Source organism: Physcomitrium patens, chromosome 19 (genome assembly GCF_059467195.1).
Source record: "Physcomitrium patens ecotype Gransden chromosome 19, ASM5946719v1, whole genome shotgun sequence".
Classification (NCBI taxonomy): Eukaryota; Viridiplantae; Streptophyta; class Bryopsida; order Funariales; family Funariaceae; genus Physcomitrium; species Physcomitrium patens.
Window position 1 is genome coordinate 4,001,754 of NC_143428.1, and position 13,111 is coordinate 4,014,864.

The following is a 13,111-nucleotide window of genomic DNA, read 5'->3' on the forward strand; positions in this document are numbered from 1 at the left end:
TGGTTGAAGGATCCTTCGTTAAACGACCCACAGTTTTGTGCAGTGCACCACTCGACATGGAACCGGCGCAAATTTCACAGCCGTTTGCAAGATACAAATCGAAGGATTATTCGAGAGTGGAGTTGAATTCAGAAAGTGTTACCTCACTGACGTGGGTGACGTGGGTGACGTGGGTGTTGTTATCTATGATTTAATGCGTATGTGACATTTAAATGTTGCGGCGGTTGTAAAGCAAAGGTCACACAAGGCGCCGATATATTTTGGACGTGTAATATTTTTCATAGGTTTTCTTCTTTGTTTCTTTTCCACACATAGGGTATGGCACGTTAGTTTGTGCGAAGCTACAGAGTTTATTTTCTAAGCTCTAGAGCAATTCACGAAAAATCACTTCGTCTTAGAGTTTATCGGGTTTTCTACTAAAACTAAATGGACATTCTGGTTATAGTGAAGCTAGATCGCTAAGCGATTTGGAGAAAAAGTTGTGTCGTATTAACTTGCTCCACCACCACCACAACCTCCGCCGCCCCCTCCATCACAGCCTCCTCCTCCATCACAGCCTCCTCCTCCATCACAGCCTCCGAAACAGCTAGTAGAAGCTTCCACAGCAGGACTGAGATCTATATCACCTTTTTTCCAGCGCTTCTTGTGTTTTCCCGACTTGTATTTCCCCTTTTGATGCGAGTGTTTAGTTTTTTTGGCGCAGAGTGTCGTCGATGTAAGAACTACGGCAGCTTGAAATGCCACCACACCAATCACTACTCCCAGGAGTAACACCATTTTAATTGCGATTTAACAAAGCGCACTTCCCTGCTTGACAGAATGCTTGAATTTAATTGTTGCTTTTCTAGCAGATGGAGATGTAAAACTCATCAAATCAAGTATCAGCTTGAGTAATCAAGAATCCCTCATCCACCAAAGAATGAATTGCAGCTAACAAGAACTTCGAAACACCTCTAGTAAACTTAGCACGAAATTATTCTCACATGTAACAAACCATGGGAATAGCCTCCTCGTCGGGGACGATAATTTCCCGTGGACAGTACAAGACAAGCTCGAAACAGTGCTACCTTCTCAGGCTAAAAACTGATCCACCCCGGCAGTAGCCGAGATGATGTTGCAATGCCACAAACGCAATGCTCCACTTCTGCAGCTTCCCTTTCAGATACTCTTATGCACCCGCTAGCCTACGGAGCTCAGACTTTCTTTCTAGGTGAGGGTCAACCCAACGCGGAACATCACATTTGGCAGAGCGAGATTCTTACTCGAGGAGGCTTCTTGGAATGAAATGCTTCAGTCGTTTGCTTAGGTGGAAAACAGGAAAACGAACCATCCTGACAAAGGGGTGGAAAATTCGCCGTACAACGTCACCTTGTGACGGACGATATTTTGAGCATTCAATGATCTGCAGACTTAGACTTGGAGTCCCCTGGGGTCGATTTGCAATGTCAAGCAGACTCCAACCACAGAAAAATTCAAGAGTTTGAAATATCTGGCGTACTATATTGGTGCCTCGTTTCCACTGTCACGCGAAACTCGTGCCCAATTTCCAGGCAACCCTGCAACTTCGTTAACAGTCGAGATCCGGCTCGAATAGTTCATATGACTGAAGTGGGTGCGCATAACCTTTGTAAACAGTTTCTGCCTGATCCAGGTGTGAATGGCCCAGCACGATTCAAACACCTAACCCAACACAAGTACGATATTGATGCCTTGACTGAACTCTCTCGCTCTCTTTCGCTGCAAGCACAAGGAAAGAGCAGGTTGGAGTTATACAGGTGAAATCCTTCCGACACTGGAATTACTTGATAAGTAAACCTTGTCCAACTGTGGGTTCCGTTGTGAGTTTGCAAGTGCTTGCGAAATGCTGAGCACTCACCTTCAAAAGCATTCTCAAACTGAATTGTCTGATTATTGTAGGGTTTGGATAGGCGAACCTTTTCACAAGCTCTTGACTGTTTCAAGACTCTAAAACCAACAAAACGTACGTTGGATTCAGCTTTAATGATTTTCCAATTCAGAAAGGAGTGTGGTGTGGAGTTCAACGCTGACAGAACACACGTCGTCTGCGAAGCTGTAAAGCAGATTCGCTACATCAGGGGTGAGACATGAGGAGATGGAGCTTCCTCGCATCTAATTGTGGGATTTGTCGTCTCATCTGGATCAGAGCTCTTCAATTTCACAGAAACCGCAGCTGCCCCATGTGCAAAATTTTGTGTGAGGGACTGAATCCAAGCAGCATTTTAATGAAAGTTCTATAGTTTCTTTACTCTAATTGGCAAATGGGACTAGTTTTTTCCTTTTTTATTATTTTGACTTGCACTGCGTTTATCCATTGTACTGGGTGTCCGTTGCACTGGGTGTACTAGACGTACCCATTGCAATGGTTAATGAGAGAGAGTGCAGGTAGCACCCAAAAGTCTAAGATTTTATTTTTGTGATAAGTAATGGAGCATTTTACAATAATCTATTTAATTATCTATTTAGTGAGCACTTTTTATCTATCCGTGATGTGAATGAATATTCTACTATAAGAGGTTCTTATGTTCCATATAATAATCACATTTTGTCTAGTTTCTATAATCCTTATAACCATCTACACATTGTTTCAATTTTTTAGGATTAAGAATCTAAAATCTGATTTTATTCTAATTTTATTTTTGGTTTCTTTCCAATAGCTTATGTTATATTCATTTATTACTTTTCATATTTTCTACCAAATTATCTTGTCATGCGATATTTATTTTAAAAAGATATAGCATTTTATTACACCTAGATTATATACAAGTATATGCATGTTAAGAAGGTTTAGGATTTAGGGTTTTTAATGTGATATACATAAATTTTGTTGAATATTGGCAATGTGAAACTTTCATCTTCTATTATAGATATAAAAGAATTAATTAATTTGAACACTACATGAAAAATGCAAATTACTTCTATTTCATATAAATTTTTATAATTTTTATATTTTAGACAATCAACATTTTTATATATATATATATATATATATATATGTATATATATATATATAATAAATCTTAAAAATTTAGAATGCAAATCATTAATGGATTCTAATTACTATACTCTTGTTGTGTAAAACAAAAATTATCAGTTGCTTCTTTTGGTTTCTAAAAGTTTTATTCTATATAACAAAAAAATTATAAATAGTTCAAATCTATTTTTTATATTATTTTTATTTTTTTCAAATATAAAATATCCTTTAATAATCTAAAATTAAAAATCCAACCTTATAAAATTTTTATCTTATTTCAAAGTTTAAAGAAAAATTTACACATTAATATCTTTTACTTTAAAATTTTAAACATAAATTCATCTTTAAGAAATATTTTAGATATTATAGGTTTTAGACTATAAAGCTTTTTGTAATATATTTTGATTAAAAATAATTTTTAAAAATTAATTGTACAAAGTCATTGTTTCAAATTTAATATATGACATATTTTTTATGCTACTTTTCATTTAATTAGAGTTATTTTATCATCCTATTAAAAGTTAAAAATAATTTTTTTGACTTTTTTGATAGTTTTAAAAGGTCCAATCTATTTAAAAGTAAAGCATTAGAAAAATAATAATAAAATATGATTAACTATTATAATTTATATTGCTAAATAAAGTCTAATAGAATACTAAATTTTAAGTTCTTTTGTTGGATTAATTGAATATTTATAAAGATAATATAATATTTATTAATTTAAAATTTAATAAAAAAATATGGAGATTCTTGTTTCTAAATATTTAGAGATATTAAGTATGTATTAAATAAAAATATAATTATGTCCAACAAAAATTGGAATTAACTCTAACTTTAGATGGTTATTGCTTTGAGCAAAATTCTTAATTACTTTGGCTCAAGGTGGTCTTTATTTGAATTCCAAATATCCTACCTTTTAATTTTGATATTTCTTGAATATATATTTTATTTTAGTGTGTAAATATTTAAGTATAAATAAGGATAAGTATAAATGTTAATATAGATGTATTATTGAAATGCCAATGGTAGTCAATTTTATATGATTTTATTTCACATGTGTCTCCAATGGACACACTCAAACATATATGTCACTACCTTTCTATTGAACTATTTAAGATTTTTTCATGTTGAGCCTATACTCATTCTTAAGGCCTATTTACCTTTTTCTTTGATTTCATCTCTTAGACATGTTTTTTAATTGCATTCTTATAAGAGATAGTTTGAGGTAGAAAATCTAAAACTAATGACGGCAATTGCAACTATAAAAGTGGATAGACTAAAGAATGATGCATTTGTCTTTGAAAAGTATGCATTCAAGGTTTAGAAGATGAACATGATTTTTTTAGAAGATTATTAAAAGTTCAAGATGATCTTGGAATACCAACAAATACACTTCTTATTGCGAATGAAGGGAAAATTAAGCATATCTATCTACTACATTGAAGTATGTCCATTGAATACAAATGTTTACCTTCAAGATTGAATTCAACTCCATTTAGACTACCTCCCACATGAACAATGGATGCATGTGTGAATGACTCCTCTTTGCAAGTAGAAATGCAAGGCATTGAAGCTCTATATAATTGTCAATGTGATATAATTGATGTTTGAGTAACATCAATCAAAATTCTAATTGAGATATCTTAATTAGGTTGTATATCAAACCAAAATTCCTAGTTTGGCCATCTCTTTGCTTGCAAATCATAATTAACATATTTACAAAGAATACCATTTATGTCTAGCACCATATTCCTATACACCTATAATATCCATCTTCATTTATGTCTAGCATCATATTTCTATACATTATCTATCATAATTGGGTGTATATCTAGCACCATATGGGGTTGAAGAAGTGGTTGAACATAATCCCATACTCTCTAAGACATAATCATGGCTGCCATAACTATATTTGTCACCTTACATTCTTCTCGTAGAAACAACACTTCATTCATCTTAAGCATTTTCCTAAGAGCAAACTCAAATTACACATGACTCTAATATATCTGTGAGCTACTATAAACACATATCTATAATAACATAAATCTCAAGTGAAGGGCCACATACCTCATTAACATGCCACTCGCTCTCTGTCTCCAGGTTGATGTGGTCACCAAGAGGAAGAGCTAGGCTTGACTTAGGGTTGCCCTCATAATTCACAAGCTCCTTGTCAATGACATTGGAGGCAGGAACCATATTACTATCTCAGACCTGATTGGATGGTGGTCTTTGCTTCAGGATAAAACAGTCAGTTCCATCTTTAGCATCAAAGTATCCATTATTTTTCATTACAGAACCTGAGTTGCATCCCTCAACCTCATCTGTCATAATTTCAACCTTAAGGTCTTCTGAGTCCTCCCTGGCCATCATCACAAAGTCAATGTTATCTCAAAGAAGAGCTGCATCATGGGCAACTATGTTATGCTCACTGTGAGATAAACTTGAACTCTTCTCATCTGTCTCAGAAGCCTCTATTGGTAAAGAACCTGGAGGAGGCAATGCAACAACTGAGTAAACATCAAAGGAAAGATTTGGGTGCACCACAAACTCCACTGCACTGTAAGCTTCCATTGCCACAGGTGCATATTGCATTTAAAGACTCAACTGGTGCAAGAGTATTTAAATGTTGATTTCCCACTTCAAGAGCTTCACTTTCTTCATCAGAGTCATCACTCAAGTCTATGTTCTCCATACCCCTTTGTTTCTCCTCTGCAATCATCACAGCAGTAGTAGATGAGGGATTCAACATCCTCATCTTTAGCATGGTTGTTGTAGCAACATGTGCTAGAGTTTTTAAGGCAGTTGATTCCTCTATGAACCAGAGATTTATAAGGGAGTCTCCTCTTCATCAAACCCAGCTCCAAGTCCATCACCATCATCTCTACCTCCTCCATCCTGACTATGCTCAGATTCAGTTGAGGAATGGTCCTCATTGCTCTCACTCCTAGATGGCCCTATGAAGCTCTCATCAAATTCATCTCTTGCAATGTAGTGTGGTCTCCCAAAGTCAGGTTAGTCAGGATCTATAATATCAAAGACTGAGTTTTCATGGATGAAGTTGTTAATATCCAGCTGAGGAACAAGGTTTGTTTTGGCATTGTAACAGTCTCCAAAATTAAGGTCAACAATACCATAGTAGTACATGCCAAATATCTGCATTCCACAAAAGTATTTAGTAAACCACTACAAATTTTTGTATTTCAATCAACTCCACAACACAAAAAGCATTTGAACAGAATTGCAACAAAATGGTATCTTACCTGGGCAGCTAGCATGCACTTCAATCCATTAAACACTCTCTAGAAGTTTTCTTCAAGGAAGACAAAATATTCTTCAGCATCTCCAAATAAAATTCCATCCTCAACTCCCTAGCATTTAGCCTATGGGACTCCTTGTACAAATCATACATGGTGTAGTAAGGTGTGTTTGGAGAGGAATAAGCTGATTTCACCATACTCACTCATGTGCTTCTTTACATATGCAAATGCCTGAGCATGTAGAGGTTGAGTGTTGGAAATTCAGAACCAAACCTTCCTGTATGTCATGGCTGGATTCTTTATCATTTGTGTATTCTTCATGAACTGCTTGAAGAAGTTCTCAACTGTATCATCCTAGCTTGAATGACAAGGAGTGTCCTAAAGATCTAGAATGGCAAAGCCAAGGCACTGCTCTTGATCATACCTCCATTGCCCCTTGAATTCCATTTTCACAGCATTGAAGAGACAGGTGCAAATCCGACCTGTTGGGGCAACAAAGTTTTTCTGCAACAGCCAAAATCTTATTGAAGAAAGGATACACCTTAGGCCCCTTCTCTGTCATTCCCTTAGATATCTTGAACATCCCCTACTTCTACATGCTAAAACTGTAGAATAACTTGTCAGGGCTATTAAGAAGGATGTTGAAAGTAACTTTCAAAATATGGAACTCGTCCTTAAATTCATGCCACTTCTTGCTATTCACAGTCATGTCTGGGTTGCACAATTTTAACTCTGGCTTGATGTCATGCAGCTCCTGGATGCAAATTCTCTTGCGTCAGCACCTTCAAAGCCACTCACAAGAGTAGTGGTGAGGTAAAACTATTCCACACGTTTTGCAAGCAGACACCTTTGGATACTTGTAAAACCAGTTGATCCTACAAAGCAGATGGATTACAAGTAACTTTGTTTCTTCCTCAATAGTGTTCTCTATATTCCTTAAAAAAAACTTCTTTGGAGCTGGAATGCCTTGCCTCCCTTGAAACCAGGTTTTAGCACCATTTGATTCAAATATTTGAATACATTCATTCTAAATCATTTTCTTGCAAGGAATATTCTTTTTACAGTAAATCAATCTTCTATCTATAAAGTAGAACATTGTCTGTGTGTAATGGCAAAGCTAATCAATATAAATAATAGAATATAACATAACAGGTCATCTTAGATGCTAAAACAGTTCCTACAAAAATAATACAAAACTATTATCAAACAACTATATATACCATGAAATTAGAACAAAGTAACATATTTGTTTCCCTTACACCATATATTGAACAAAATATCAGTTTGATAGATTCAAAGTTACTAACTCAATATAATGATTTTTGTTGATTTTAAATTAAACAAAGAATTTTCAAAAAAATTGCTGGGTGTACCAGTAGTACACTGGTCATATTAGTACTCAAATAATATTGTTTACAACTATTAAAATTGTGATTTTTGATTTTATTTTATTTTATTTTACTTTTAACATTGAACATTGAGTAAGGGATAAGACATGTACAATTCTAGCAATCGTGTGCAATGCAAAAAATACCAATTTTACCTTCTTTCTATTAACAAGAGACAAGGTCTGTGTATAGTTAAAAACAATGTTCATTCATGCTTCAGAACATGTTAAAACATTTGTCATCAAATTTCCCAGCATCCATTGTGTTAGAAAATATTGAATGCACCATCATTTTTATGTGATTTTCTATTGAAATATTATGTAACATGACAGACTGGTTACACATTCTAATCAAGTGCTTGAAAGATTCAAAATGAGAATAACTATCTCTAATAATTTATGCATTGAAAAGAGATGCTCCTTTCCTTTTGCAGTCTCCTCAGAGGTTTTTGTGTGGTGAAATTCTGATGACTTTCAGCTTTTCATGTTCAGGATGTGAGTTGAGCTTAGGATGTCTAGTGGTCAAGGCTGTTAAACACACTCACTGTTGTTATTGCTTGTGACAACTACTGAGGCTTTGTGTATCTGGCTTGCTAGCTGACCATTTACACAACCTTTGAATCTTACCCTCACTAGTGTAAGGAATTAGTTCTTCATTTCAAGCACATTTAACTCTAATGCACAATTCTTTAAGTTGAGCTATTTCATCCTGTTTGAATGTTTCTCAGGTTCAATGAGGATTGCCTTGTTGGGTGGCTAAAATTTAATCCTTTATTCTATGCAGCTTCAACCAACAAAAATCTGGTAAATTGTTATCCCTAGGTGATATGACAGGTGTATTACATGATGGAATGTTAAAGCTATGAAGCGAGTCAAAAAGAGCAGGTCTAGAAACAGAAATAACAATCACAGAAATATGGTGAAAAGTTCTGGTACTTTGTGCATGGTAGGAAGTTTCTGATTTGTTTGTAGGGCTACGTGCTGCGAAATGTATCCCAAAAAATCCATGTACATCTCTTGAGCGGAACACGCAAGGAAAACGCGTCAGATTTTAAGGACTGGCTCTTGGCAGTGAACAACCCGATCAATAATCCTATCATTGAATAGATGCCTAGTGACAGTAAATTGAATCTGAAACCTACAACTTATCCGTACCAGAGTCACTAATGGCTCATGATTTTCACACATCTTTTAAAAATTCACAACTCTAGATTTTTTCATAAAAATCTTTGTTCTGTTAGTTGGTGATTGATCATCTTTCGTCATGCATTCTCTCACTATTATTTTACACTTTTCAATTGAAAAACCTAAACAGTAGGGCAATTCTTCAACGATGGTTTACTTCAGTCTATTCATAGTTGGCGTAGCGGTGAAGCATAAAACATGTTAGTCTAAATTTGATCACAACTGATAATTATTACTTTGTTGGGTGTATATATATATATATATATATACATATATAATGCTTATCCCATTGATTAATATCATCTGTTCCAAAAAAAGTAATAATTACCAAAGATTATTAGTCAACAAATTTAGTGTTTTGAAAATAGGATAGAAATCACCCTTGCCAGAGCCACAATGCCCCTATTAATTTTCTTCATTAATTTAGAAAATTAACAAAAACCAATTAATTACCAGAAAACAAGGTTTTTAAACATGTACCATAGAGTACAGTTAGTTTCTAAAACTTTCATTGCTTTATCTAAGATCATTAATTTTTGAAGGATCAATAAACTGAGATAACACAATACAATTATTTAGTTGTTAAGATGCAATATATAGTGAAAATTTACTCTAGGCTCTTCTCTTTTGTGTTCATTCCGGGTTTTATTTATTTATATATAAATATTGTTTTTGTATACCAGTTTAGCAATTACACACTCTTTAAAACCTGCACTAATAACTGTAACTAAGTACCAATCATACAGACGTATATTTCAAATATCACCATTTTATGTCACAATTTTACGAACCACATCATGCTATACAATAGTAATCAATATCCACTAAATGGTCCATATGAAATTGAGAATTTCCTCTCATGTTTATTGTCAGTTCAATAAAATTCCATTTGCACTTGCTACTAGAAATTCTATTTAATTTGAGCTTGCTTGAAAGATATCAAAGTCGTTCAATTCATCTGACTGTAAAAACACCATAACATAAGTCTCACATTATAAAACTCAAGCTCAACTTTTTGAACATGCAAGCATCATTCAGTAGAACTCCATTACTAACATCACCAATAGCATTATTTTCTTCGGTTATCAAAATCTCATGCGTGTACGTCTCTATATATGTATGCACACACGTATATGTATATATTTACACAAAAGATAGGGTTAAATCCTTATATTTTGATACAATTATATAAATTCAACTCAAATTAACAATCCATTAGAATGTCACAAAGAGATTTCATTTTCTTGGGTCATGAAACTTATGTCTTCTATTATTAACACTGTTCACAAAGTGCAGAATATCAACAACAATGAACTGGCAGTCAAAACATATCTCAAGCTTGTGAGCTACATCAACCTCCTAAGTCACCACTGCTACTTCATCTCAAGGCTGCCGAAATGAGATGCCGCTGAAAACTTCTTGTAAAGTATAAAAAATAATAGATAAAAACACAATCTTCTTTTAATAAACAGAGAAACCTCACTTACCTTGAAAGAACTACACAAAGAATGATACAAAAATCTCTTGACCTCACTTATTCAAAAGCTCCAGCCCAGTTGAAATGAGCTAGTGTACGCTTCATCAGCGCAACACCCTCCTTGTCGTGTGATCCCTGCAGTAGCACAACATTCGACTCACACAATTAGCTTTTAGACATCTGCATACCTCAAAACTGGGCACTGATGGTGGTATTCTCAGAATTGAAACATTAGCTGCGAGCAGATAGCAGAAGCTGTGATGATACAAGGACGTTGCTTTTGAGTGAGAAGAGTGGCGCTGCACCTTGAGGCAAAGTCCTGCATCCAGGTTGCAGATTGGGTACTCGTGAGGGCAGCAGTGGTAGTGATCATCGCAGCAGGTCGCTGAGTCCAAGGCGCAACATCCCCAAGCGAGGCATGACTTGCCTACCGGAAATGTGCAGCAGCATGTGTTCTCCGCAGGACAAGTACGCCATTTGTCACAAATCTGGTCACACACACACACACACCACAAGTTACAAGATTTTCAGGGAGAATATAATACCAGAAACCCTCAACACTGTCACGAACCTACAGAACAACTCAACGTGAGTAATAATGAGGCCGCTTGAGCCGATGCAGAGACAATCTGCTCACCACTTCAGGAGGTGGTGGAGAAGGAGGAGTGGGGCCAGGGTTGGGTGGGTTGGGCGAGGTCTTCACGGCGTACGAGGGCTCGATATTGATTCCACACAGTCCATAACCGTTGTCATCCTTCAAGTTTCGCTGCATGCGCAGGTATCCACTCTCTCCCCAGTATTCTCCCCATGAGTTCTTCACAATCCAGTAATCCAAGCCCTTCTCGCTGCCATATCCTACAGCCAACACTCCGTGGTCTAGGTCGGTGCCGCACCTCCCAGTGAAGACTCCTCCCGAGTACAACTGGAAATCACGGCCTCCAGCTTCAATGGCAACGCTGACTGGCTGTCCTGCAACTGCCTTTTTCAGCGCCTCCTCATCGTTCTCTGGCACATCCTCGTATGAATCGATGGTCACTACACGGGCATTCATCTGCGCACCACAATGTTTTCAACGTTAGATTGCCTACAAATAGAGGTGAACCCTAACTTGACATGTGGTATCTTACAGAAAGAAATATAAAATGCGAATATATGCGTGTTAGCGAATTTGTCTAATAATCGTGATATCTCTACCTTGTTGACATCGCAGCGGCCATCATAGCCTTGGTAAGGGTAATCCTTCTCAGTGTCAATGCCGCCGTTCTGAATGACAAAGTCAAAGGCGTAGTCCATGAGACCACCATTGCAACCTTGGTTATATTTCTTATCGCAGTCCACGAGCTCTTGCACCGATAGCGAAATTGCATCCCCAGTGCGAATCGCATTGATACCTTCTACGGATCCAACCGCTGAAAAAGCCCAGCAGCTTCCTGATGGCCGCACATACAAAGATTATTGTTAAGCACCGACATATCAAACGAAGTTCAAAAATTACCTAAACATACACTCAGGAACTGGAGCCGAATATTGCTATAGTTGCTAAGAATAAGCAAACCCAGTTCGCAGTGCATAAAATCCTTCTCAATTACAAGCCACGGTCTACACAGGTGGAAAATCACTTCTATTAAAAAAATAGCTCCATCTTTTATGAGCGGCAATGCGAAATTTTGAATGAAACAAAGAATTCTTAGAGGAAATCCAAAAAAAAAATCTTAGAACGCCTAGAATCAACCATTGCAACCCAAAAGATAATCCACAATTGTTAAGGCCCAAGAGAGCTTAAACCACGAACCCTCGATTACACACATCTCAAGCCACTTAGCTCCTACCAAAACACGATCTTAACTTACCGCAAGATCCTTGATCCTTGACAGAAGTGACAGCACCCTTCTCCCGCCAGTCAATAGACTTCGGAGCTTCCGAATTCGCATACCGGAAGCTCCCCGTAGCATTACGCCCTTTCTTTAACCTCCGCGACCGGTCAATTCGCGTACCAGTGTACTGCCTTCGAAACTCCTCGTTCGTCAGGTCGGCAAACTTGGTGAGCCCTAGCCAGTAGCTCAAGTTCTTCTCGGAGTGGCGCTGGATGTACTCCAGATTGTCCTTCCACACGAGGAACCGGTGCGCTCGCTCCTCCGCGGCACTGTACACCTTCCCGTGCTTGTGCGCCCAAGCCGCGAACTGACCGGCCAGGAGCTGATCCTTGCCTACATCAGTGGGCATGCGGATAACATCTCCGTTCGCAACAACGCCGCATAGCAGCAAGGCCACCACCAGGCACACCACCAGCGCCATGTTCTCCACAGCCCCCATCTCTCGAACCCAGCTGCGACAAGACCACTCTCCACCAGCACTCCGTCTCGCAGACCCAACAAGGCTTGGCGTGCGCCACGAAAAAAAGACCCACACCGCGGCAATCTAGGCACCATGTGTATCATTCTACACGATCTAGATGGGTTCCCAAAAGCGCAAGCTGCAAGGGCCGTTCCGCAACGAGCGGTGGCGCTTTGGTGGCGTCGTGGCAATTCGCGCTGGCGTGCAAGGTAAATGGAGCGAGAGATACACACAATGGCAATCCGGGTTACGAAACCTGCAGGGCTGTTAAAAAAATAAAAAATAAAAAAATCTGCGCATATTCCCGATTCCTGCATCGCTTTCCGCATTTCGTCTGAAGCCTCGTCAAGTCAGAATTCAGATTACATGCGTACCCAAAGCCACCACCTCCCCCATTCCTTGCGGTTCTCCATTTGCGTTGGTTCAATGTATGTATTTTATGTGTGTATTTAATGTGTGTACAATAATATGTAGGCTCA

The 13,111-nt window shown here is 37.5% G+C and overlaps 1 protein-coding gene and 1 long non-coding RNA gene across 4 annotated transcripts; both read right to left on the reverse strand.

Annotated features, from left to right (window-relative positions):
• Positions 1-258: 258 nt before the first annotated feature.
• LOC112272870 (uncharacterized) lies at positions 259-1,130 on the reverse strand. Of its 3 annotated transcripts, none has more exons than XR_012216095.2 (2): positions 1,068-1,130; positions 259-807 (listed from the first exon to the last, which is right to left on the reverse strand). It is a non-coding gene; the product is annotated as an uncharacterized LOC112272870 (long non-coding RNA). The 3 variants fall into 3 exon arrangements; XR_012216094.2 differs by having other exon boundaries at positions 995-1,130; XR_002966832.3 differs by having other exon boundaries at positions 984-1,130.
• An 8,925-nt stretch (positions 1,131-10,055) lies between these two features.
• Positions 10,056-12,688, reverse strand: LOC112296134 (cysteine proteinase mucunain). Its single transcript, XM_024548346.3, has 5 exons — positions 12,149-12,688; positions 11,493-11,728; positions 10,936-11,349; positions 10,604-10,786; positions 10,056-10,433 (listed from the first exon to the last, which is right to left on the reverse strand). Exons 1-5 carry the CDS (start codon positions 12,609-12,611, stop codon positions 10,356-10,358), a joined length of 1,374 nt encoding a protein of 457 aa, XP_024404114.1. The 5' UTR covers positions 12,612-12,688; the 3' UTR covers positions 10,056-10,355.
• Positions 12,689-13,111: the final 423 nt, after the last annotated feature.